Source organism: Tachyglossus aculeatus, chromosome 2, assembly GCF_015852505.1.
Source record: "Tachyglossus aculeatus isolate mTacAcu1 chromosome 2, mTacAcu1.pri, whole genome shotgun sequence".
Classification (NCBI taxonomy): Eukaryota; Metazoa; Chordata; class Mammalia; order Monotremata; family Tachyglossidae; genus Tachyglossus; species Tachyglossus aculeatus.
Window position 1 is genome coordinate 114891751 of NC_052067.1, and position 27877 is coordinate 114919627.

Here is a 27877-nt window from a genome sequence, read left to right on the forward strand (position 1 = left end):
TACTTCCTCTGCACAGGTTCCACGTCCTGAAGTCTCCATACTGAGGCTTTAACTTCCTTCTTGTCAGGAGACTCCGTCACCTTCAGCAACTGACCCAATTTTCTCTGGAAACAGGGAAGTAAAATAGTAAAATGAAATGAACAGTATACCAAGAATGCCAATCACAGATTATTTTGGGCTTTTTTGGGGGTTGGTGTATTTTCATATTGCCATTCCATCGTAGCAAACATCAATGAATGGAGAATACGTTACAGCTGAGAAATTGAAGATCAGTAGAAATGAAAATTCCCAAATCAAGGGTTGGACGATATTTAAACTAAATCTAATTATGGTATAGTGGGTGTTATATGGCTACTTTTACAAGAAAATAGGGAATGCAAGAGGGTGAAGTGACTGGTGGGTGAAACTAAGACATCATGACTAAGCTACCCGAAAGAGTCTGCGGCCTCAGTGCTCCCTTATCTCCATCCTGCCCCCATCAGCAAACCTCCAAGCCTACGACCAGGAAGTCTGTGGCAATGAGATCCTCAGCTGGCCCTGCCTGGAGAGGCTGAGGACTATTCCTTCCCAGCAGCAATGTGCTGCTGATCTTATTGTTTCGAATTCCTACTTTGTGTACCTATCTTCCTCTGTCCCCTCTTAAGACTACGCTCCCCAGCAGGCTAAAGACCTTGTCAAAATGTAGCTCTTTCCACTTTGCTATTGTAAGTTCTTAATAAATGTCATTATTACTACTAACCAGTTGTGACAGAAACCAATTGCTGTAGTCCCAATTGCTGCATGGGACAAGGACTGTATCTAATTATCTTGCCTCTACCCTACTGCTTAGCAGGTCCTCGGCACACGGTAAGCACTTAATAAACACCATTATGATAAGCATGATTATTATTAATAACTCTTGCATTTTAAACAGAATTTAGCAACTTGAAACTGTAATAATGTACTCTTCCCAGTCTCAAAATAATAGATATGTGGGTGATGCTATAAAACTCCACTAAATTAAATCATTCATCTAAACAAGGAAAAGTTAATGCATGGATCATTTGCAGGAGTATAAATTTAAAAAGCAAAACTCAAAGTATAAACTCACTATACTTTTTTGGCTTCATTTTTTACTCTCCCCTTTTAACCTCACCACTAGCACTATAATTAGTTCGTCTGCACAGGTTCTAGGTCCTGAAGTCTCCATACAAGGCTTCTCCATCATTCCTGGCAGAAGACTCCATCACCTTTAGCAACCAAACCATTTTTCCCTAAAAACCCTATTAATTTTTAAATTTAAAGCTGCCTCTGTCAGAATACCTTCTTGACTTCTTGTGAGAAGCAGCATGGGCTGAGTGGAAAGAGCTCGGGCTTGGGAATCAGAGGACATGGGTTCTAATCCTAGCTCCGCCACTTGTCTTCTGTGTGGCCTGGGGCAAGTCATTTAACTTCTCTGTGCCTCAGTTACCTCATCTGGAAAATGGGGATTAAGACTGTGAGCCCCAAGTGGGACAACCTGATTACATTGTATCTACCCTAGTGCAAAGAACAGTGCTTGGCACATAGTAAGTGCTTAACAAATACCATTATTATTATTATTATTATTATTACCTTCTTGTTTCTGGGCAAGTACCAAATGATTTGTATCCCAGAAGTGCATCCCACTTGGTTTAGTCTTTATTAATTTACTGAGCCCTTATTTTGTACAGAGCTCTGTACTAGGCAAGCCTCCTATGGGCCAGACCATGTTTGAATTATCATCCTTGTAATTTTCCCAGTGTTTATAGATTACGCAGCACACAAGGAGACACCTAATAAATTTGAAATAATACTGCTACTATGTGCTTTGGAGTATACCATAAAGAAATTTTCCCAGCCCTCAATGAGTTTATAATCCTAATGGAGTTGGGGAATATTTTTCTACTTCAATGTAAATATGTACAGAAAGGGAACCTGTGTCCACTTGTTGCAAACCAGTATGGCTTAATATAGAGAGCACAGGCCCGGGAGTCAGAAGGACCTGGGTTCTAATCCCAGCTCCACCACTTTTCTGCTATGTGGCCTTGGGCAAGTCACTTAACTACTCTGTGCCTCAGTTACCTCTTCTGTAAAATAGGGATTGGGACCGGGACTGTGTTCTACCTGATTAACGTATACTACTACTACTACTAATGGTATCTGTTAAGCGGTTACTATGTGCCAGGCGCTGCTCTAAGTGCTGGGGTGGATACAATGTAATCAGGTTGTCCCATGTGGGGCTTACAGTCTTAATCCCCAGTTTGCAGATGAGGAAACAGCTTAGAGAAGAGAAGTGACTTGACCAAGGTCACACAGAAGACAAGCAGTGGAGCTGGGATTAGAACCCATGAACTTCTGACTCCGAGGCTCGTACTCTATTCACTACGCCAATACCTATCCTAGCACTTAGTACAGTAGCTGGCGCATAGTAAGCACTTAACAAAAACCATAAAAAGAGCCCATTCTTTCAGTTCACTGAGGGGATTCAAACATAAACCTTTCTTCCTTCTCTAGACAGCACAAGCTGATAAACTGGACTGCCACCCTACGTTCCTGGCGGTCATTCCTCAGAACCCTACATGCTTCACAGGCATAGCATCAGTTAAAATTCCATGAACTTGAAGAATCAGATCACACCCATTAGACTGTAATCAATTAATCAATCGTGTTTATTGAGTGTTTACTGTGTGCAGAGCATTGTACTAAGTGTTTGGGAGAGTACAACTTACAACTGTAAGTTCCCTGGGGGCCGAGATTCATCATAAACTTCTGCATTATTCGTCATAAACTTCTGCATGTACTTAGCGTTCCTAGCTCATACTGTGCCCAAAGTAGGTCCTCGATCATTTCTTGGCTGATGAAGATGAAGAGGTACTTGGTGGGTTGTGTTGTGACGACAGGATAAAATAAGAAGGAATGGGGAAAGGTCGCTTTGTGGCCTAGTGGAAAAAGCATGGGCCTGGGCTTTAATCCCTATTCTGGCACTTGCCTGTTGTATGACCTTGAGCAAGTCACTTAACTATTCTGTGCCTCAGTTTCCTCATTTGAAAGTTAGTAGTTAAATACCTGTTCTCCCTCCTCTTAGTCTATGAGCCCCATGTGGGAAAAGGACTCTGTCTGACCTGATTTATCTTGTATCTATCACATGGCTTAGTATGTACTTCGTTCTCACCTGTCCCGCCATCGATCCCTGGCCCATGTCCTCCCTCCGGCCTGGAATGCCCTCCCTCCACACATCCCCCAAGCTAGCTCTCTTCCTCCCTTCAAAGCCCTACTGAGAGCACACCTCCTCCAAGAGGCCTTCCCAGACTGAGCCCCCTTTTTCCTCCCCCTCATCCCCCCCGCCCTACCTCCTTCCCCTCCCCACAGCACCTGTATATATGTTTGCACAGATTTATTACTCTATCTTACTTGTGCAGATTTACTATTCTATTAATTTTGTTAATGATGTGCATTTAGCTTTAATTCTATTTATTCTGACGACTTGACACCTGTCCACATGTTTTGTTTTGTTGTCTGTCTCCCCCTTTTAGACTGTGAGCCAGTTGTTGGGTAGGGACCGTCTCTATATGTTGCCACTTGTACAGTGCTCTGCACATAGTAAGTGCTCAGTAAATATGCGTGAATGAATGAATGGCATACAGTAAGTGCTTAACAAATACCTGTTATTAGTAGTAGTAGTATTATTCTCCAATACTTAGCATATAATTGCAAATAGAGGGCTTCCAGCAGGCTACCTGTGTTTGTGGCCTGGTCACAGATAGGGTCTTCACAGAGTCCACACAGGAAAATGGCCAGGTTTCTCTTAACTCTGGCTCTCCTGGAGAGGCTGGTGATCTTTCAAACCTTTTCCTACGTGGGTGTTGAGTGGTCTTTATGTAAGATTTCTCCATAGGCCATGAGTGATCCTTAGGTTTCGAGAGCACTTTGGTTTTTGCTAGTTTAACTCTACATTGCCTCTTTGTTCCTAGGTATATTGCAGACCACAGCATTTACACATATTATACTATCAGCAAGGAACATGGCGTAGTGGATAGAGCACAGGCCTGGAGTCAGAAGGTCATGGGTTCTAATCCCAGCTCTGCCACTTGTCTGCGGCTGTGTGCCACTTGTCTGCTCACAGTCACTTAACTTCTCTGTGCCTCAGTTACCTCAACTGTAAAATGGGGATTGAGACTGTGAGCCCCATGTAGGACAGGAACTGGGGCCAACCTGATTTTCTTGTATCTACCCCAGAGCTTAGTACAGTGCCTTGCACATAGTAAGAGCTTAACAAATACCATAATTATTATTATTATCATTATTAACAGTTACAATTGCTATTTCTGAACATTGTCAGTATTTCATGACATTCAATCTGTCACCAAATCCTGTCAGTTCTATCTCCACAAGATCTCTAAAAATGATTGATTGATTGAATCCACCATTTTCCCCCCATCCAAATTCCTACATATTTTGTTTTGTTGTCTGTCTCCCCCTTCTAGACTGTGAGCCTGTTGTTGGGTAGGGACCATCTCTATATGTTACCGACTTGTACTTCCCAAGTGCTTAGTACAGTGCTCTGCACACAGTAAGCGCTCAATAAATATGATTGAATGAATGAATAAGCATCCATCATTTCCCATCTTGACTACTGCATCAACCTCCTCATTGACCTCCTTCATTCCTGTCTCTCCCCACTCCAGTCCTTACTTCACTCTGCTGCCCAGATCATTTTTCCAAAAAAAATTCTGCCCCATCTCCCCACTCCTTAAAAACCTCCAATGGTTGCCTAACCACTTCTGCATTCAACAGAAACTCCTTATCAAAATATTGAAAGCACTCAAATCAGCTCTCTCCTACCTACCTTGCTGATCTCCTACTGCAACCCAATCCACACACTCCACTCCTTGAATGCCAACCTATTCTCTGAACCTCTCTTTCTCACCTATCTCAATCCCGAACCCTTGGCAACATCCCCTCTCTGGCCTGGAACTGCCTACCTCTTCATATTTGGCAGTCCACTACATTTCCTCCACATTTCCCCCTACATTCCCTCTACCTTCAAACCCTCCTTGACTAAGTCCTCATTTTCTCTATCCAGTCTCCCCTTTGGGTCACTTACATACTTGGATCTCTATCCCCTGAGCACTTAGGTACTCATCCTAGCCCCACAACCCTCACGCACATATCCTTTTCCCAAGTATTTCCCCTAATAGTAATCTATTAAATGTCTGTCTACCCCTGAGAGGCTGTAAGCTATTTATAGTCAGGGATCCTGTCTAGCAACTCTATTGTACTGTACTGTCACTAAGACCTTAGTACTGTGCTTTGGTTCAGTAAATGCTCAATAAATATGAAACACTGTTCTAAGCAATGGGGTAGACACAGTTGGACACAATCCTTGTCCTACATGGGGCTCACAGCCTAAGTAGGAGGGAGAACAGGCATTGAATCCCCATTTTATAATTGAGGAACTGAGGCTCAGAGAAGTGAAGTGACTTCCCCAAAGTCACACAGAAAGCAATTGGCAGAGCTGGGATTAGAACCCAGGTCCTCTGATGCTCAGGTCCATGCTCTCTCCATTGGGCCATGCTGCTTCTCTAAAGTAATATTTAGTAAGTTGGAAATATACCCACATGCTGATTTGAATCTAGGAATAACATTTTAAACATAATGACTTGATTGCATCTTCTCATTTGCCAGTTTTTTTTCTTTTTAATAATCAGGAGCTGTTATATTGTAAGCTCCTTCACGGCAGGGATTGTAGTCTTCCAGGCTGCTCTCCACATAGGCCTTCCCAGACTGAGCCCCCTCCTTCCTTTCCCCCTATGGCCTTACCTCCTTCCCCTCCCCACAGCACCTGTACATATGTATATATGTTTGTACATATTTATTATTATATTTATTCATTTATTTTACTTGTACATATTTATTCTATTAATTTTATTTGGCTTATATGTTTTGTATTGTTGTCTCTCTCCCTCTTCCTGACTGTGAGCCCACTGTTGGGTAGAGACCGTCTCTATATGTTACCAACTTGTTCTTTCCAAGTGCTTAGTACAGTGCTCTCCACACAGTAAGCGCTCAATAAATACGATTGAATGAATGAATAGTAAGCACTTAATAAATACAATTGATTGATTGGTTGGTTGATGAAAGCAACTCCATTTTGCATTGTCTTAGGTATGATACTGCCAAAACTGAATTTCCTCATTTTTCTCTCCACAGAGCTTTTTATCCCCCTTCAGATAGAAGCATGCCAAGACTTGTTAGCATCCTAGGTCTTAATTACCCCTTCCGGTGCCAACTTTCTAGGTGGTGACATGCTCCACTATGTCTGGGGAATGGAGGGAGATGCTGATGGTGATCACAGACAGTAAGTATTCTTATCCCTTCGACTGTGCCCCATTCAAACCTCAGGTTAAGGCAATAGGGAAAGAAAGCCCTTTGATTCCCAGTGGCATTTACTGAGAACTTATTATATGCAGAGTAATCTATTAAGTACTGGGCAGAAGACAGTGCTATAGGGTTGGCAAACAAACTCTCTGCCGGCAAGGACCTTACATGACCTGAAGGGCAGTGCTAGGTTGGCATTTGTTACACTTGCCGTATCCTTCATTCGGCTTTGCCTTCAGATAACTTTAGGATCTTCTATGTATTATTTTCCTTAAACAAGAAATTTATATATGACATATCTCAGTTCCTTAGTGCAGATGATTCCCAAATCTACATTTCCAGCCCTGATCCCTGTCCTTTGCAGTCTCATATTTCCTCCTGCCTTCAAGATATCTCTACTTGATTGTCCCACTGGCATCTCAAATTTAACATGTCCAAAACAGAAGTCATATTGCCACCCAAACACAATCAATCAATAAATCAATGGTATTTATGGAGTGCGTAGCACTGCACTAAGCCCTTGGGAGAGTACAATACAACAGAATTAACAGAAATGGTCCCTGCCCATAATGAGTTTATGGTCTACAGTCCTCCTCCCGTGTGCCTTTCCCATGACTGTAGAAAGCACCACCAGCTTCCATCTCACAAGCTCAAACGTTGGGGCTATCCTTGACTCATCTCTTTCATTCAAGCCACATATTCAATCTGCCAACCTTCACAACAATCCTAAAATCTGCCCTTTTCTCTCCATCCAAACAATTACCATGATGATCCGAGAATTTATCCTATCCTACCTTGATTATTGCATCAGCCTTCTTACTGACCTCCCTGCATCCCATTCTCCCCAGTCCAGCCAATACTTTAATCATTCATCAATCAATCAATTATATTTACTGAGTGCTTACTTTGTACAAGGATCAATGTAGGGATAGAAAAAGAGAGAAGGAAGTGCTCTGCACACAGAGCTCACGAAATATGATTGAAAGGGATCAAAATGGATCAGTAAGTTGGAGGTGGTGGCTGGGGGTGGTGGTAGGTGACTGACTAATATCTGGAGTTGGTGGAGATAATATGAGTGAGTGAGTGCAGATGATATGGGCTTCAAAAGAAGGGAAAAAGAGGGATAGGGGAGGTGGAATGGTGTGAAAGCAGCATTGCAGTGAGAAGGAAGTCAACCTTCCTTCTTCCCCCTGCCCTTTCCCAGTGAGACTGGGGGAGTAGAGGAAAAGGGGGGCTCATAGTGACGTCACTATGGGTTGGGGAGACTGACAGCATAAAAGAAGACAAAACAGTGAGGTTATCAACAGCAATAACTGCTGAATCTGGTAGCTCCCTGAGTAAATTGCTGAAGTTGTAAGCAGGTCCTTGGAGTCCTTGAAAGTGAAGAGGTAGTAGAAGAAGTAGTGAACAGAGGGCTGGATTGATGTAAAGGCTAGCAGCAGTTGATGTGTAAAAATCCGGGTCGATGTCACCAGGGTGTCAGACAGCCACACCTGTTCTGTTTTCTCTCTGGGGCCCAGATCATTGTTCTACAAAATCGTTCATTCCATGTCTTCCCTTCTCCTCAAGACCTCTAATGACTGTCCATCCACCTCCGCATGAAACAGAAACACCTCACCCTCTGTTTCAAACCATTCATTCATTCAATCAATCATATTTATTGAGCGCTTACTGTGTGCAGAGCCCTGTAATAAGCACTTGGGAAGTACAAGTCGGCAACATATAGAGACGGTCCCTACCCAACAACGGGCTCACTCAATCACCTTGCCCTCACCTGGCTACTTTCCTACTACAACCTATCCTGCACACTTAGCTCCTCTAATGCCAACCTACCCACTGTATTTCGATCTCGTCTATCTCGCCGCCAAAGTCTCACTCTCATCCTGCCTCTGGCCTGGAATGCTATCCCTCTTCATATCCGAAAGAAGATTTATTCATTCATTCATTCCTTCGTATTTATTGAGTGCTTACTGTGTGCAGATCACTGTACTAAGCGCTTGGGAAGTACAATTCAGCAACAGAGACAATCCCTGGTCACAACAGGCTCACAGTCTAGAAGTGGGGGAGGCAGACATCAAAACAAGTAAACAGGAGCCAGTAGCATCATTATAAATAGAATTTTATATACGTATATATATATATATATATACAACATTAATAAAATAAATAGAATTATACATATGTACATATATACACAAGTACTGTGGGGCGGGGAGGGGGGTAGAGCAAAGGGATCAAGTCGGGGAGAAGGGAGGGGTAGCAGATCACTCTACCTTCAAAGCTTTATTAAAAGCACCTCTCCTCCAAGAGGCCTTCCCTGACTAAGCCCCCATTTCCTCTTCTCCCGCTTCCTTCTGCATCACCCTTGCACTTGGATTTGCACCCATTATTCACCCCTCCCTCTGCCCTACAGCACTTATGTATATAGTCATAATTCATTTATTTATATTATTGTCTGTCTTCCTTTCTAGACTGTATACTCATTGTAGGCAGGGAATGTATCTGTCAACTCAGTTATATATGTACTCTCCCAGGCTGCTTAGTACAGTGCCTTACTCGGAACACAGTAAACCACTACTCTGAACACAGTAAGCACTCAATAAATTTGATTCACTCCACCTTTTCAAATCAACCCCCTCCCTGCAAATTATGTCCTGTGACTGTGATTCCCTTTAGACTGTGAGCTCGTTGTGGGCAGGGAATGTGTTTTTTGTTGTTGTACTGTACTCTCCCAGGTGCTTTGTAGTGCAGTACAGTGCTCTGCACACAGTAAGTGCTCAATAAATAGGACTGAATGTTTACATACTTTTTTCTGATTTTGTAGTAATAATTTGTAGAATTTATTCATTCAATTGTATTTATGGAGCGCTTACTGTTTGCGGAGCACTGTACTAAGCACTTGGGAAGTAATGATACATTTTATGAAATATTTTATGGTATTTGTTAATCAATCAAACAATCAATCGTATTTATTGAGCGCTTACTGTGTGCAGAGCACTGTACTAAGTGCTTGGGAAGTACAAGTTGGCAACATATAGAGACAGTCCCTACCCAACAGTGGGCTCACAGTCTAGAAGGGGGAGACGGAGAACAAAACCAAACATACTAACAAAATAAAATAAATAGAATAGATATGTACAAGTAAAATAAATAAATAAATAAATAAATAGAGTAATAAATATGTACAGTATATATATATATATATATATATATATATATGTATATATATACAGTGTTAAGCACTTAGACTATATGCCAGGCACTGTGCTAAGTGCTCGGGGAGATACAAGCTAATAAGGCTGTCCAACACAGGGCTCACACTCTTAATCCCTATTTTACAGATGAGGTAACAGAGGCACAGTGAAGTGAAGTGACTTGCTCAAGGTCACACTAAACAATGGTAGAACTAGAATTAGAACCCAGGTCAGAAGGCTGACCCCCGGGCCTGTGCTCTATCCACCTGGCCACATGTGTGAATACAAAGATGTTGGGGACAGTAAGGCTTATGACAGTCTAGAAAGATACTTACAATAAGGGAAATGGCATACACAGAAACTCTGAAATGGCGATTAGTAGTAATAATTATTATTATGATATTTGTTAAGCCCTATGTGGCAGGCACTGTTCTAAGCGATGGGGTGGATACAAGCACATCGGGTTGGATACAGTCCCTGTCCCACATGCGGTTCACAGTGTTAATCAGTGCTCTGCACACAGTAAGCGCTCGATAAATACGATTGAATGTTAATCCCCATTTTACCGATGAGGTAACTGAGGCCCTGAGAAGTGAAGTGACTTGCCCAAGGTCACACAGAAAACCATTCTAAAATTTGCAATGTTGAAGTAGAAAGAAAAATAAAAATCTGTATTTCAATGTTTAGAAAAGTTATGCACTTACGAGTTTCACAGTGAAATTATGTGATTGAATCACCTGGAATAGCAGCCAGGTTTCTATTAGAAAAAATATGCTGGAGTTTTTGTACTTTAAAATAATATGAAATTATATGAATAATTTACTTAAATTGTACTAAGTCAATTTTCACTTCTTTAAGCCTCAGATTGAACATTTTACATAATAATAATGATGGCATTTGTTAAGCGCTTACTACATGCAAAGCACTGTTCTAAGCACTGGCACTGTTCTAAGCGCTCTGAATGAACACTTTTTGGTGTGTTTGGAAATATAACGCTTTTACTGGTGGTCTTCTTTATTATCATTATTTTTATCAATGATTTTTTAAAATCAGGAGACACATAGAGATCCATTTATTCAAATATTAATCTGTAATGATTCCTCTTGTACCCAAACCACTTGATATGTACACAGAATGCAGCATGTTTTCAGCTGTTTTTGTTATACAAATTTAACCTGGTTAGTTTCCAGAAAAGCATTAATAAAAATAAAAATAAAAATTGAAAGCCTGTAAGAATATGTTGAAGTACCGCATATATTTTCATGATTTTGTTGTCATCAGAACGGAAGGCTATTTCTTGATTGAAACTGTTCTTCATGATAATTAGGGATATTTTTGATTAAACTAGGAAACAAATTGGTTTAGAAGAGTCGCCGTTATTTGGCCCCAAAAGACGAACATCCTGGTCATTGTAATTCTTGGTATTTGACCAAATGTATTTCTTCAGTTACGTTACCGAGAAAGTAAATAAAATAAAGGGCACAGTTCCTGAGACTGCCTAATGCTCCTATTTCAAACCCAGTTCTCGGATGTATTGCTTTTTCCCTGAAACAAAATCACCCTTATCCCCTCCTCAAGGTTTTTTTTGGGGGAGGTTCCTCTTTTCAGGGAAGGAAAATAAATGAAGTCTTGTAAACTCACAGTGTTAATCCAATTCCCAAAGGTTACAGAAAAAAATAATGTAGGATAAAGGAGTCTGAATAGCTCATTCTAGTATATGGTGTACAGATGCACAGAAGCTTCATATTTGATTATGAAGGGATTTTATCAATCTTGGCAACACGACAGAAAAATACTGCAGAGACATTGCATTTTAAATGTTGTTTGTTAAATAAGTGCGTGTTTCTACTGTTTAGTATGGACGATCAAAGACACCATCAGTCATTCCTGGCTCTTCTATTGATCAGCCGGTGGTTAAATTTTCCACAGCCTTCATTTTCTCAACTGTAATCGGTCTGTATGTGGCCCCCTACCTACTTATCTAAAAGAAGTGATGTGAGAATTAGTGTATCCATGAATCGAACTAATCAATCAATCAATCAATCGCATTTATTGAGCGCTTACTGTGTGCAGAGCACTGTACTAAACGCTTGGGAATCAATCAATCAATCATATTTATTGAGTGCTTACTGTGTGCAGAGCACTGGACTAAGCGCTTGGGAAGTACAAGTTGGCAACATACAGAGACAGTCCCTACCCAACAGCGGGCTCACAGTCTAGAAGGGGGAGACAGAGAACAAAACCAAACATACTAACAAAATAAAATAAATAGAATAGATATGTACAAGTAAAATAAATAAATAAATAGAGTAATGAATATGTACAAACATATATACATATATACAGGGAAGTACAATTTGGCAACATATAGAGACAGTCCCTACCCAACAGTGGGCTCACAGTCTAGAAGGGGGAAACAGAGAACAAAACCAAACATACTAACAAAATAAAATAAATAGAATAGATATGTACAAGTAATATAAATACATAAATAAATAAATAGAGTAATAAATATGTACAGACATATGTACATATATACAGGGAAGTACAAGTTGGCAACATATAGAGACAATCCCTACCCAACAGTGGGCTCACAGTCTAGAAGGGGGAGACAGAGTACAAAACCAAACATACTAACAAAATAAAATAAATAGAATAGATATGTACAAGTAAAATAAATAAGAAAATAAATAAATAGAGTAATAAATATGTACAAACATGTATACATATATACAGGGAAGTACAAGTTGGCAACATAACAGTGGGCTCACAGTCTAGAAGGGGGAGACAGAGAACAAAACCAAACATACTAACAAAATAAAATAAATAGAATAGATATGTACAAGTAAAATAAATAAATAGAGTAATAAATATGTACAAACATATATACATATATACAGGTGCTGTGGGGAAGGGAATAATAATAATAATAATAATAATAATAACAATAATAATAATAATAATGGCATTTGTTAAGCGCTTACTATGTGCAAAGCACTGTTCTAAGCACTGGGGGGAATAAAATGGGATTAAGTTGTCCCACGTGGGGCTCACAGTCTTAATCCCCATTTTACAGATGAGGTAACTGAGGCTCATCTGAGCCTCAGAGAAGGCTCAGAGAAGCCTCAGGCTCATCTGAGCCTGAGGCTCAGAGAAGTTAAGTGACTTGCCCAAGGTCACACAGCAGACATGTGGTGGAGCCAGAGACTGTGAGTCCACTGTTGGGTAGGGACCGTCTCTATATGTTTCCAACTTGTACTTCCCAAGCACTTAGTCCAGTGCTCTGCACACAGTAAGAGCTCAATAAATATGATTGATTGATTGATTGAGGTAAGGTAATCGTAGCGCACGTATCGAAATCCTTTAATTTACGGGTTTTCAAGTCCATCTCGCTGTTTGTCATCAAACGGATAGTATTGCTTTTTCGTGATTCGGGAAGGATCCCCAACTGGGCATCCGACTAGTGAGGAGAAGAAAAGGCCAAGGCGGGTTGAAAAGTTGTTTTTTTATTTTTCGCGAGTGCGTGTTAATGCCGTGTGAGGCAGTTTTTACTCGGGGCTTGGTCCCCAACTAGTGACGAGTAGAAAAGGCCAAGGCGGGTGGAAATGTTGTTTTTGGGGTTTTTTTTCGCGAGTACGTGTTAATGCCATGGGAGGCAGTTTTTACTCGGGACTTGGTCCCCAACGGATTCGTGAGGAGCTCTGAGGGAGTAGTGAACGAAAGTAAAAGCAGGCCCTCGGTGGAGTCGGAGCGGCCTTCGTTAAATCCCAAACCACACGGCCTGCGGCCCGAGCCCTTCTCTCCCCGCTGCGGCGCCATAACCCGGCCGGCCTCCTCAGTCGCTGAGGCCGCGGCCCCTCAGGGGGTTGTGGACAGAGGGACAACCACCCCTCTGTGATGATGATGGTATTTGTTAAGCACTTACTATGTGCAAAGCACTGTTCTAAGCCCTGGGGGGATACAGGTGATCAGGTTGTCCCACGTGGGGCTCACAATCTTAATCCCCATTTTCCAGGTGAGGGAACTGAGGCCCAGAGAAGTGAAGTGATTTGCCCAGAGTCACGCAGCGGACAATTGGCGGAGCCGGAATTTGAACCCCTGACCTCTGACTCCAAAGCCCGGGCTCTTTCCACCGAGCCACGCTGCTTCTCTAAGGATAGGAAAATAGGATCACGGCAGAAATAGAGCGCACCTATTAGTTCATTGATTCATTCACGTAAAATAGAATAATAAATACATACAAATATATAATAATAATAACGGCATTTATTAAGCGCTTACTATGTGCAAAGCACTGTTCTAAGCGCTGTGGAGGTTAGCCCACTGTTGGGTAGGGACTGTCTCTATATGTTGCCAATTTGTACTTCCCAAGCGCTTAGTACAGTGCTCTGCACATAGTAAGCGCTCAATAAATACGATTGATGATGATGATAAGGTGATCGGTTGTCCCACGGGGGGGGGCTCACAGTCTTCATCCCCATTTTAAAGATGAGGTAACTGAGGCCCAGAGAAGTGAAGTGACTTGCCCAAAGTCACACAGCTGACAAGTGGCAGAGCCGGAAATTGAACCCACGACCTCTGACTCCAAATCCCACCAGGCTCAACCCCCTCTCCATCCCCCCCATCTTACCTCCTTCCCTTCCCCACAGCACCTGTATATGTGTATATATGTTTGTACGTATTTATTACTCTATTTTCTTTGTACATATCTATTCTATTTATTTTATTTTGTTAGTACGTTTGGTTTTGTTCTCTGTCTCCCCCTTTTAGACCGTGAGCACACTGTTGGGTAGGGACTGTCTCTATATGTTGCCAACTTGTACTTCCCAAGCGCTTAGTACAGTGCTGTGCACACAGTAAGTGCTCAATAAATACGATTGATTGATTGATTGATAGATTGATTCTCCCCCTCCCGGGGGCCACGCGTCCCTGGGCTCCAGCGCTGAACAAACACCCCGATTAGCGTTCTCCACGTCGAGCCCCGTCCCGCGGATACGCGGCCTGCCTTCTAAGCAGCAGCGTGACTCAGTGGAAAACAGCCCGGGCTTTGGAGTCAGAGGTCATGGGTTCAAATCCCGGCTCTGCCAATTGTCAGCTGTGTGACTTTGGGCAAGTCGCTTCACTTCTCTGGGCCTCAGTTACCTCATCTGTAAGATGGGGATGAAGACTGTGAGCCCCCCGTGGGACAACACGATCACCTTGTAACCTTCCCTGCGCTTAGTACAGTGCTCTGTACTGTCACGCTGCTTTCATTATCATTATTATAATAATGATATCAATCAATCGTATTTATTGAGTGCTTACTGTGTGCAGAGCACTGTACTAAGCGCTTGGGAAGTACAAAGTTGGCAACATATAGAGACAGTCCCTACCCAACAGTGGGCTCACAGTCTAAAAGGGGGGGGACAGAGAACAAAACCAAACATACTAACAAAATAAAATAAATAGAATAGATATGTACAGGTAAAATAAATAGAGTAATAAATATGTACAAACATATATACATATAAACAGGTGCTGTGGGGAAGGGAAGGAGGTAAGATGGGGGGATGGAGAGGGGGGCGAGGGGGGGAGGCAGGAAGGGGTTCAGTCTGGGAAGGCCTCCTGGAGGAGGTGAGCTCTCAGTAGGGCCTTGAAGGGAGGAAGAGAGCTATCTTGGCGGATGGGCAGAGGGAGGGCATTCCAGGCCAGGGGGAGGACGTGGGCCGGCGGTCGATGGCGGGACAGGCGAGAATGAGAATGATAGCATTTATTAAGCGCTTACTATGTGCAAGGCACTGTTCTAAGCGCTGGGGAGGTTACAGGGTGATCAGGTTGTCCCACGGGGGGCTCACAGTCTTCGTCCCCATTTTACAGATGAGGTCACTGAGGCCCAGAGAAGTGAAGTGACTTGCCCAAAGTCACACAGCCAGTAGTTGGCGCCGGCAGCATTTGAACCCATGACCTCTGCCTCCAAAGCCCGGGCTCTTTCCACTGAGCCACGCCTGCTTCGTGGTTTGTTTTGTTGTCTGTCTCAATCAGCCAATCAATCGTATTTATTGAGTGCTTACTGTGTGCGGAGCACCGGACTAAGCGCTTGGGAAGGACAAGTTGGCAACATAACATCTCCCCCTTCTGGCCTGCGAGCCCGCTGTTGGGTAGGGATTGCTTCCAGCTGTTGCCAAACTGTGCTTTCCAAGCGCTTAGCACAGTGCTGTGCGCACTCAATAAATACAATTGAATAAATTATTTATTTATTTATTTATTTATTTTACTTGTCCATATCTATTTATTTTATTTCGTTAGTATGTTTGATTTGGTTCTCCGTCTCCCCCTTCTAGACTGTGAGCCCGCTGTTGGGTAGGGACTGTCTTTATATGTTGCCAACTTGTTCTTCCCTGTATATATGTATATATGTTTGTAGATATTTATTACTCTATTTATTTATTTATTTATTTTACTTGTCCATATCCATTCTATTTATTTGATTTTGTTAGTATGTTTGGTTCGGTTCTCCGTCTCCCCCTTCTAGACTGTGAGCCCGCTGTTGGGTAGGGCCCGTCTCTGTATGTTGCCAACTTGTTCTTCCCTGTATATATGTTCGTACACATTTATTACTCTACTTACTTATTTTACTTGTCCATATCTATTCATTTTATTTTGTTAGTACGTTTGGTTCGGTTCTCCGTCTCCCCCTTCTAGACTGTGAGCCCGCTGTTGGGTAGGGACTGTATATGTTGCCAACCTGTTCTTCCCTGCATATATGTTTGTACATATTTATTACTCTATCTATTTATTCATTTATTTAACTTGTCCATATCTATTCTATTTATTTTATTAGTATGTTTGGTTCTCCGTCTCCCCCTTCTAGACTGTGAGCCCGCTGTTGGGTAGGGCCTGTATATGTTGCCAACCTGTTCTTCCCTGCATATATGTTTGTACATATTTATTACTCTATCTATTTATTTATTTATTTAACTTGTCCATATCTATTCTATTTATTTTATTAGTATGTTTGGTTCTCCGTCTCCCCCTTCTAGACTGTGAGCCCGCTGTTGGGTGGGGCCCGTCTCTCTATGTTGCCAACTTGTTCTTCCCTGTATATATGTTTGTACACATTTATCACTCTATCTATTTATTTTACTTGTCCGTATCCACTCTATTTTATTTTGTTAGTATGTTTGGTTCTCCGTCTCCCCCTTCTAGACTGTGAGCCCGCTGTTGGGTAGGGCCCGTCTCTAGATGTTGCCAACTTGTTCTTCCCTGTATATATGTTTGTACACATTTATCACTCTATCTATTTATTTTACTTGTCCGTATCCACTCTATTTTGTTAGTATGTTTGGTTCTCCGTCTCCCCCTTCTAGACTGTGAGCCCGCTGTTGGGTAGGGCCCGTCTCTAGATGTTGCCAACTTGTTCTTCCCTGTATCTATGTTTGTACACATTTATCACTGTATCTATTCATTTTACTTGTCCATATCGATTCTATTTACTTTATTAGTATGTTTGGTTCTCCGTCTCCCCCTTCTAGACTGTGAGCCCGCTGTTGGGTAGGGCCTGTATATGTTGCCAACCTGTTCTTCCCTGTATCTATGTTTGTACACATTTATCACTCTATCTATTTATTTTACTTGTCCATATCGGTTCTATTTACTTTATTTTATTATCTCCCCCTTCTAGACTGTGAGCCCGCCGTTGGGTGGGGCCCGTCTCTCTCGATGTTGCCAACTTGGCCTTCCCAAGCGCTTTGAGTCCAGCGCTCCGCACACAGTCAGCGCCCCATAAATACGATGGGTAGGGACTGTCCCTATACGTTCCCAATTTGTACGTCCCAAGCGCTTAGCCCAGTGCTCTGCACAGAGTAAGCGCTCAATAAATACGATTGATGATGATGACGATTGAGCGAATCACGGCCCTGCCGACGAAGGCCCGCCCTTCTCCCCTCTCCCTCCCCTTCGCCTCCCGCGGGCGGCGGCGGCGGCGAAAACCCGGAGCCCGGGTCGGGCCCGGATCGTCACTACTGAGCATGCGCAGTGTCCCCGGCCCAATTTGGGTGTTCAATAGGAGGCCCCCCCCCCGCCCCCCCCCGCCCCCCCCCGGCTCGGTCCCCAGGAGCCGCCATGGCCGATGGCCCCAGCGCGGCGCTTTCCCAGGCGGGCTGGTAAGTGGTTCCCGTTGGCCCCTCTTCGCCTCCCCCCCGGCCCCCCCCTCCCGCCTGCACCGCGGCCTAGGAAGCCTTGGTCGGCGTAGGCCTCCCGCGCCCAACGGGGGAAGGCCCGAGGACCCTCCAATCAATCAATCGATCAATCAATCAATCGTATTTATTGAGCGCTTACTGTGTGCAGAGCGCCTCGCTGAAAGGCCCCACGCCGGGCTGGGTTTCCCCCTCTGTCCGCCTCCCTTCCCCAGGGGGGAAAAAAAAATGGAGCGTGGACAGGCCCCGAGGAGCCTGCCTGCAGTAAAGTCTTTTAGACTGGAAGCCCACCGTTGGGTAGGGACTGCCTCCATATAGTGCCAACTTGTGCTTCCCAAGCGCTTAGTCCAGTGCTCTGCACACAGTAAGCGCTCAATCAATACGATCGATATCCCTTCCTCTCCCCCTCCCCTCTGCCTTACCTCCTTCCCCTCCCCACAGCGCCTGTATATATGTACATCACCGTCGATCGTATTTATTGAGCGCTTACTATGTGCGGAGCACTGTGCTAAGCGCTTGGGAAGTACAGATTGGCAACATAGAGAGGCGGTCCCTACCCAACAGTGGGCTCACAGTCTAAAAGAGAAGTTAAGTGACTTGCCCGAGGTCACACAGCAGACATGTGGTGGAGCCGGGATTCGAACCCATGACCTCTGACTCCAAAGACCGGGCTCTTTCCACTGAGCCACGCTGACAGTATATATTTGTACGTATTTATTACTCCGTTTTATTTGTACATATTTATTCTATTTATTTTATTTGGTTAATGTGTTTCGTTTTGTTCTCTGTCTCCCCCTTCTAGACTGTGAGCCCACTGTTGGGTAGGGACTGTCTCTATATGTTGCCAACTTGGACTTCCCAAGCGCTTAGTGCAGTGCTCTGCACACGGTAAGCGCTCAATCAATACGATCGATATTCCTTCCTCTCCCCCTCCCCTCTGCCTTACCTCCTTCCCCTCCCCACAGCGCCTGTATATATGTATGTCAACATCGATCGTATTTATTGAGCGCTTACTATGTGCAGAGCACTGTGCTAAGCGCTTGGGAAGTACAGATTGGCAACATAGAGAGGCAGTCCCTACCCAACATTGGGCTCACAGTCCAAAAGAGAAGTTAAGTGACTTGCCTGAGGTCACACAGCAGACATTTGGTGGAGCCGGGATTCGAACCCGTGACCTCTGACTCCAAAGACCGGGCTCTTTCCACTGAGCCACGCTGACAGTATATATTTGTACGTATTTATTGCTCTGTTTGATTTGTACATATTTATTCTATTTATTTTATTTTGTTAATATGTTTGGTTTTGTTCTCTGTCTCCCCCTTCTAGACTGTGTGCCCACTGTTGGGTAGGGACCGTCTCTATATGTTGCCAACTTGGACTTCCCAAGCGCTTAGTGCAGTGCTCTGCACACGGTAAGCGCTCAATCAATACGATCGATATTCCTTCCTCTCCCCCTCCCCTCTGCCTTACCTCCTTCCCCTCCCCACAGCGCCTGTATATATGTATGTCAACATCGATCGTATTTATTGAGCGCTTACTATGTGCAGAGCACTGTGCTAAGCGCTTGGGAAGTACAGATTGGCAACATAGAGAGGCGGTCCCTACCCAACAGTGGGCTCACAGTCTAAAAGAGAAGTTAAGTGACTTGCCCGAGGTCACACAGCAGACATGTGGTGGAGCCGGGATTCGAACCCGTGACCTCTGACTCCAGAGACCGGGCTCTTTCCACTGAGCCACGCTGACAGTATATATTTGTACGTATTTATTACTCTGTTTGATTTGTACATATTTATTCTATTTATTTTATTTTGTTAATGTGTTTCGTTTTGTTGTCTGTCTCCCCCTTCTAGACTGTGAGCCCACTGTTGGGTAGGGACTGTCTCTATATGTTGCCAACTTGGACTTCCCAAGCGCTTAGTCCAGTGCTCTGCACACAGTAAGCGCTCAATCAATACGATCGATATTCCTTCCTCTCCCCCTCCCCTCTGCCTTACCTCCTTCCCCTCCCCACAGCGCCTGTATATGTGTACATCATCGTCGATCGTATTTATTGAGCGCTTACTATGTGCGGAGCACTGTGCCAAGCGCTTGGGAAGTACAGATTGGCAACATAGAGAGGCGGTCCCTACCCAACAGTGGGCTCACAGTCTAAAAGAGAAGTTAAGTGACTTGCCCGAGGTCGCACAGCAGACATGGTGGTGGAGCCGGGATTCGAACCCGTGACCTCTGACTCCAAAGACCGGGCTCTTTCCACTGAGCCACGCTGACAGTATATATTTGTACGTATTTATTACTCCATTTGATTTGTACATATTTGTTCTATTTATTTTATTTTGTTAATGTGTTTTGTTCTCTGTCTCCCCCTTCTAGACTGTGAGCCCACTGTTGGGTAGGGACCGTCTCTGTATATTGCCAACTTGTACTTCCCAAGCGCTTAGTACAGTGCTCTGCACACAGTAAGCGCTCAGTCAATATGATTGATATTATTCCTCTCCCTCTCCTCCCCATCCCCTCTGCCTTACCTCCTTCCCCTCCCCACAGCGCCTGTATCTATGTATATATGTACGTATTTATTACTCTATTTGATTTGTACATATTTATTCTATTTATTTTATTTTGTTAATGTGTTTTGTTTTGTTCTCTGTCTCCCCCTTCTAGACTGTGAGCCCACTGTTGGGTAGGGACCCTCTCTATATGTTGCCAACTTGGACTTCCCAAGTGCTTAGTACAGTGCTCTGCACACGGTAAGCGCTCAATAAATACGATTGATGATGACGACGGTGTTGGACGGCGCTCCAGGCCCGCACTGGTCCACCCACACGTGGCCTTAGGAAGCCAGCACTTTTGTCCACCAGGCGTCGAGAGGAAGACCACTGTAGGCCGAGCCGTCCCTGAAGCAGCGTGGCTTGGTGGCAAGAGCCCGGGCTTTGGAGTCAGAGGTCATGGGTTCGAATCTCGGCTCCGCCAGTTGTCAGCTGTGTGACTTTGGGCAAGTCGCTTCACTTCTCTGGGCCTCAGTTCCCTCATCTGGAAAATGGGGATGAAGACTGTGAGCCCCCCCCGTGGGACAACCTCATCACCTTGTAACCACCTCAGCGCTTAGAACAGTGCTTTGCACATAGTAAGCGCTTAATAAATGTCATTATAAAATTAAAAAAAAAAAATCCAGGCTCCGCCACATGCCTGCTGTGTGACCCTGGGCAAGTCACTTCACTTCTCTGAGCCCCAGTTCCCTCATCTGTTAAATGGGGATTGACTGTGAGCCCCACGTGGGACACCTTAATCACCTTGTATCCTCCCCAGCGCTTAGAACAGTGTGCTGAACAAAGGCCATCATTATTATTAATATTATAAATATGAATGAATGAAGACGTTTTGTATCACTCTTGAGAATATAATAATAATAATAATGGTGGTATTTATTAAGCGCTTACTATGTGCAAAGCACTGTTCTAAGCGCTGGGGAGGTTACAAGGGGATCAGGTTGTCCCATGTGGGGCTCCTAGTCTTAATCCTCATTTTCCAGATGAGGTAACTGAGGCCCAGAGAAGTGAAGCGACTTGCCCAAAGTCACCCAGCTGACAAGTGGCGGGGCCGGGATTTGAACCCATGACCTCTGCCTCCAAAGCCCGGGCTCTCTCCACTGTGCCACGCTGCTTCCCCAAGAGTGCTGCTCTGGAAAGAGCCCGGGCTTTGGAGGCAGAGGTCAGGGGGTTCCAATCCCGGCCCCGCCACATGCCTGCTGTATGACCTTGGGCCAGTCACTTCACTTCTCTGAGCCTCAGTTCCCTCATCTGTTAAATAGGGATTGACTGTGAGCCCCACGTGGGACAACTTAATCACCTTGTATCCTCCCCAGCACTTAGAACAGTACGCTGAACAAATGCCATCATTATTATTATTATTATTATAAATACGATTGAGTGAATGAATGAATGAAGACATTTTGTATCACTCTTGAGAATGTAATAATAATAATGGTGGTATTAAGCGCTTACTACGTGTGAAGCACTGTTCTAAGCACTGGGGAGGTTACGAGGCGATCGGGTTGTCCCACGGGGGGCTCACAGTCTTCGTCCCCATTTTACAGATGAGGAAACTGAAGCACAGAGAAGTGAAGTGACTTGCCCAAAGTCACACGGCTGACAATGGGCGGTGGCGGGATTTGAACCCACAACCTCCAACTCCAAAGCCCGGGCTCTTTCCACTGAGCCATGCTGCTTCCCCCCCCAGCGCTTAGAACAGTGCTTTGCACATAGTAAGCGCTTAACAAATGCCATTATTATTATTATTATTATTATAAATACGATTGAATGAAGGAATGAATGAAGATGTTTAGTATCACTCTTGAGAATATATTAAACCTTGTATCCCCCCAGCGCTTAGAACAGTGCTTTGCACATAGTAAGCGCTTAACAAATGCCATTATTATTATTATTATTATTATAAATGCGAATGAATGAATGAAGACGTTTTGTATCACTCTTGAGAATATGCTAAACCTTGTATCCCCCCAGCGCTTAGAACAGTGCTTTGCACATAGTAAGCGCTTAACAAATGCCATTATTATTATTATTATTATTATAAATACGATTGAATGAATGAATGAAGACGTTTTGTATCACTCTTGAGAATATATTAAACCTTGTATCCCCCCCAGCACTTAGAACAGTGCTTTGCACATAGTAAGTGCTTAACAAATGCCATCATTATTATTATCATTATAAATACGATTGAATGAATGAATGAATTGACGTTTTGTATCACTCTTGAGACTATATTAAACCTTGTATCCCCCCAGCGCTTAGAACAGTGCTTTGCACATAGTAAGCGCTTAACAAATGCCATTATTATTATTTGCACATAGTAAGCGCTTAACAAATGCCATCATCATCAAATAATTTCTTGCAAAGAGGATTCGCGCCCTCCTCTTTATAGAGAGGGCCCTACATCTGGAAAGATTTCAAAGCACGCCGCACATTACAGTCAGAGCCGCAGTCCAGAAATACTACTGGGCTCGGAGGCTAGAGAGCCCGGGGTGAAGCGGCCTACTTGGGATGAGGCATCTCCAAGTCGAAGTAGAGTGGTTGTATTCACTTTTTAGAGAAGCAGCGTGGCTCAGTGGAAAGAGCACGGGCTTTGGAGTCCGAGGTCATGGGTTCGAATCCCGACTCCACCACATGTCTGCTGTGTGATCTTGGGCAAGTCACTTAACTTCTCTGGGCCTCAGTTACCTCATCTGTAAAATGGGGATTAAGACTGTGAGCCCCACATGGGACAACCCCATCACCCTGTATCCTCCCCAGCGCTTAGAACAGTGCTTTGCACATAGTAAGCGCTTAATAAATGCCAATTATTATCATTATTATTATTATTATTATTAAAAGCTTCCTTTACAAGATCCTGGAACAGTGAATGGCAAAATGCGGAATGTATTCACTTTGTTTTGTATTCAGTACCAGTGCCACAACTCTGTGTAGTTAAAATGTAGCGTATTGGAGTTGAACGCCCTGTAAACTCGCAGGAGGTAGTAAATCATTCGAGGGCAGGGACGTGTCTGTTTTACATACCCAGTCACCCAATTCTGTGCTCTGTGTAAATACCGATGATGAAAACGTGTAAAAGATCTGGATCCTTACCATTAATAAACGGTACCTACTTGTAAACACGGATAAATTATAATTAAAACTTTTAAAATACCCCATCATAATCTCTCAAACTAGGCGAATAATAAAAGTTTTAGTATTTAAAAAAGGTGTGAATCCTATTTTGCATAAATATCACTATCACATTCGTTGACCCCCCATTTAGGCCCCTTAAACCTATAGTGATGTGGGGTGTCTGTCCCCGTATCCTTGGAAATTATTTACTGCCTCGTCTTTTAAAATGTTTAGATTTAATTCTATGGTAAATTGAACACCTGATTAAAAATGGATCTTTAACATAACCGTTGAGCGGTGCTATAAGTTCCTCACTTTAGTTGTTGAGGAGGGTTGCATTTTCTAAGGCATTATCAGAGTACGGTTCGCATCGGTTGTTGCACCTGGAATATTACTTTCTTCCTCTTTTGCAACTACAAGGTGGAATTTTTGAGAAAACCGGAGGCAGAAACCTTCTGGCACTCCAGAAGCTTTGGCTCTGACGGTTAGAGCCCTGAACAAACTTGTCTGACTGCACCCAGGTCCTTTGGGTTGCACCCATGGGGCTGGGTTAGGCTGGCACCAAGCCACACTCAGTGGTGTCGACCAGGCTTCCAGTTGGAGAGATCATTCCCGTTCCTCCCTGGAAGATAGGAGAAAGGAGGGGTTCTGGGCTAGGCTCAGAAGGACGTAAAGGTGAAGGCAGAAGAGTGAAAAATTCCAGTTTTATCCTGTTGCCCAATAGGTTTTGAACAGGAGAGGCAGAATTTAGGGCCGCATGGCCCCTGAACTGATCAGTGTTTTTGAATTGCCTCCTTTTGGTAGTTTGGGCTGTGTTCAGTATCGGAAAAATTCAGGATTTGACTGGGTTGTGAATTTTGCCAAAACTGTCAAGACTCGGGCTGAGATGGGCCCTGATTCGGTTAGTCTGCAGAAATTCAGGCTGTGCCAGGCTCTCAGCTTTTGACTGCCTTTTAAACAAACATAATTGTCCCGCTGTGAATTTGTTTTTTATATCTTAGGTGATTTTGCAAACATCTTTCTGTGCTTTTTTTAGATAGGTTGTGATTGTCTTGGTACCAGATGATTGATGATAAAACATTGCAAATTTAGAAGTTCACTATAAAAATCTGAACAGTTAAGGGCCCACAGGTTTTTCTCTTTATTCAGATGTAGGTTGAAAAATGTTACAGCAGAGACCCGATTTTAAGATTCGCACCCTTAAACATCCTGAAGTGCTTAAGGCCCAGTATGTGTCTATATATAAACTGCCGTTCATTTGGTAATACTTACTGAATGCCTTTTATGTGCAGAATATATCTCCAACATTTCCTGGTTCCATTCCTTGCCTGACATCCAAATAACCAACATTCTGGCCCAAGTGCTTGACTGCTGCATCAGACTACTCATTAATCTCACTGCCTCTGGTCTAACCCCCTCTCCAGTCTTATCCCTCTTCACTCTGCTGCCCAGATCGTCTTTTTATTCTCAGAAACATCCAATGGGTTACCCATTCCTCTCTTCCTCAAGTGGAAACTTCTGACAGTTGACCTTTAGGTACTCAGTGAGCTCGCTTCCTCCTACATATCCATTCTGTTGTTTAAACATCAACTCTTAATCTTGTCTATAATTTACTATACAGTGAGAAGCAGTGTGGCATACTGGAAAGAGCATGGGCCTGGGAGCTAGAGGACTGGGGTTCTAATCCCAGATAAACTACTTGTGTGACCATGGGCAAGTCAGTAATAACAATAGTGATAATAATTGTGGTATTTAAGAGCTTACTGTGTGCCATGCACTGTATTAAATGCTGGGAAAGATACCTGGTAATCAGGTCTCACATGGGGCTCACATTCTAAACAGGGAGCACAGATATTGAATCCCCATTTTGCAGATGATGGACTGGGACTCAGAGAAGTTAGATGACTTGCCCAAGGTCACACATCAGACAAGTATGGAATGGGGTATAGAACACAAGTTATCTGTTTGTTTCCTCATCGGTAAAATGGGGATTAAATCTTACTCCCTCTACTCAGACTGTGAGCCTCAGGTGAGAAAAGGACTGTGTGCCACCTGAATACCTTTTATCTACCCCAGTGCTAAGTAGTACTTGGCCCAGAATAAGTGCTTAACAAATACTATTATTATTATTATTATTCTCACCACACCCCAGTTTACACTCTTCACTCCTGTCAAGCTAAGTGATTACATTGTGCTCTGTACTTATCCTGACTACCTCTCACACCCATCCCCCAGCCTGAAACTCCCTCCCCTCTTCCTATCTGACAGTTCTCAGCTGTCCCCATCTTTAGAACCCTTTTGAAATCACATCCCTTCTGGGAGCCCTTTCCTAATTAATTTCTAATTCTCCCCATTTTTTATGCCCCAATCAATCAATCATACTGAGTGCCTGCTACGTAAGGAGCATTCTAGTAAGCGCTTGGAAGAGCACAGTATAGCAGTACAACAGAGTTGGTAGACAAGATCCCTGCCCACTGTAATGATCTTACAGTCTAGAGGGGAGGGCAGACGTTACTATAAATATAAATAATTAAATTGTGGTGCGTACGTAAGTGCTGTGGGGCTGAGGGAGGGGTGAATAACGGAGCAAATCTAAGTGCAAGGGCATTGCCGTTGGAGTTGGAGAGAAGGGCTTAGTCAGGGAAGGCTTCTTGGAGGAGATGTGCCTTCAATAAGGCTTTGAAGATGGGAGAATAATTGTCTGAATGAGGTCATTCCAGGCCAGAGTCAGGTGAGAGGTCAGGAGTGAGATAGGTGAAACTGAGCCACAGTCAGTAGGTTGCCAGATTGTCTCTATTTGTATCTGAACTGTACTTTCCAAGCGCTTAGTTCAGTGCTCTGTACGCAGTAAGTGCTCAATAAATACAAATTGAATGAATGAATTAAAGGAGCGAAGTTTGCCGACTGGGTTTGTAGTAGGAGAGTAACGGGATGAAGTAGGAGAGGGAAAGGTGATTGAATGCTTTCACATGTGTGGTAAAGGAGTTTTATGTAAGGTTGGAGGTTCTTGAGGAGTGGGCAGAAGTGAACTGAACGTGTTTGTAGAAAAATGATCCGGGCAGCAGAGTTAAGTATGGACTGGAATGGGGAGAGACAGGAGGCAGGGAGGTCAGCAAGGTGGCTGTTAGAGTAATCAAGGCGGGATAGGATAAATGCTTGGATTAACATTGTAACAGTTTGGATGGAGAGGAAAAGGTGGATTTTAGCAGTGGTTGCAAAGGTTGAACCGACGGGATTTAGTGACAGATTGAACTTCTTGGTTGAATGAGAGAGATGAGTCAAGGGTAATGCCAAGGTTTAGGGTTTGTGAGACCGGAAGGGAGGTGGTGCCGTCTACAGTGACGGGAAAATCAGGGGGGAAAGGCAGGGTTTGGGTGGGTAGAAAAGAGTTCTGTTTTGGACACCTGTCACTTCAACACTTCCATGCCACCTAAACATTTGTTTACTCACCTTTCCGTAGCTTTTATGTACATATTTTATCCTATCCCTTGAACACTAACTGAATCAGTCATATTTAGTAGAGCACTGTACTAAGCGCCTGAGAGAGTATAATACAACAGAATTAACAGTTAGGTTTCTTGCCCATAATGAGCTTCCAGTCTAGAGGAAGAGTTTACACTCATTTATCTCCCCCATTTCCATCTTCCTCCTATCTGTAATATGTTTTAATGTGTGCTTTGATAGACTGTAAGCTCCTGAGTCTGTGTCTACAAATTGGCTTCGTGGAAAGAGCATGGGCTTGGGAGTCAGAGGTCGTGGGTTCTAATTTCGCCTCTGCCGTGTCAGCTGTGTGACTTTGAGCAAGTCACTTAACTTCTCTGTGCTGTATTTACCTCATCTGTAAAACAGGGATGAAGCCTGTGAGCCCCACGTGGGACAACCTGATTACCTTGTACTACCCCCGTGTTTAAAACAGTGCTTGGCACATAGTAAGCGCTTAACAAATGTTATTGCATTTTCCCAAGTGCTTAGTGCACTATTCTGCACACACAGTAGGGGCTCAGTAAATCCTGTTGATTCATTCAGTGTTCAGCATTACCCCTTTCTCAGCCCTACTTCTGTTGATGAATAGTAAGTAGGCACCCAGCAGTTTCATGGGCATACACTAACCTTTCTGATTAGTGATCTAGGCCTTCTCCATTCCTAGGGATTTTTATTGTGCCCTGAAGGTAACCCAAGGAAAATTCTTGGAAATAAGAAACACAGATGAGCTTACTGTATTAGCCAACCCAGTCGAATTCTGGATATGATTTGCCGTCAGTCTCATAGGAAATGCATTTATCCTGCTTATTGTTGTCACCTGTCCCGTGGGGATGGGTATGAGGATTAGTGTGGCGAGAGTGATACTGGAGTCTGAAAGGCTTAGCCATGCAAGATTTATTCTGTGTGGCGGAAATTGAACTTCCCTTTTGGGAGGAATACATTTATTTAGTTGCATGTGGCGAAGCACCTTGCTTCCACCCCACAATCC

At 43.7% G+C, this 27877-nt stretch overlaps 1 protein-coding gene across 2 annotated transcripts in view; it reads left to right on the plus strand.

The window, feature by feature from the left end:
* The first annotated feature begins 17668 nt into the window (after window positions 1-17668).
* TDRD3 (tudor domain containing 3) overlaps window positions 17669-27877 on the plus strand; it is a 227101-nt gene continuing 216892 nt past the window's right edge. Inside the window, exon 1 of one of the 2 annotated variants that reach the window (XM_038767674.1) lies at window positions 17669-17713. In XM_038767674.1, coding sequence (XP_038623602.1) covers window positions 17673-17713 — 41 coding nt within the window. In that variant the 5' untranslated portion in view covers window positions 17669-17672. The remainder of the gene's footprint in view (window positions 17714-27877) is intronic. The other variant, XM_038767681.1, reaches the window with a different exon arrangement.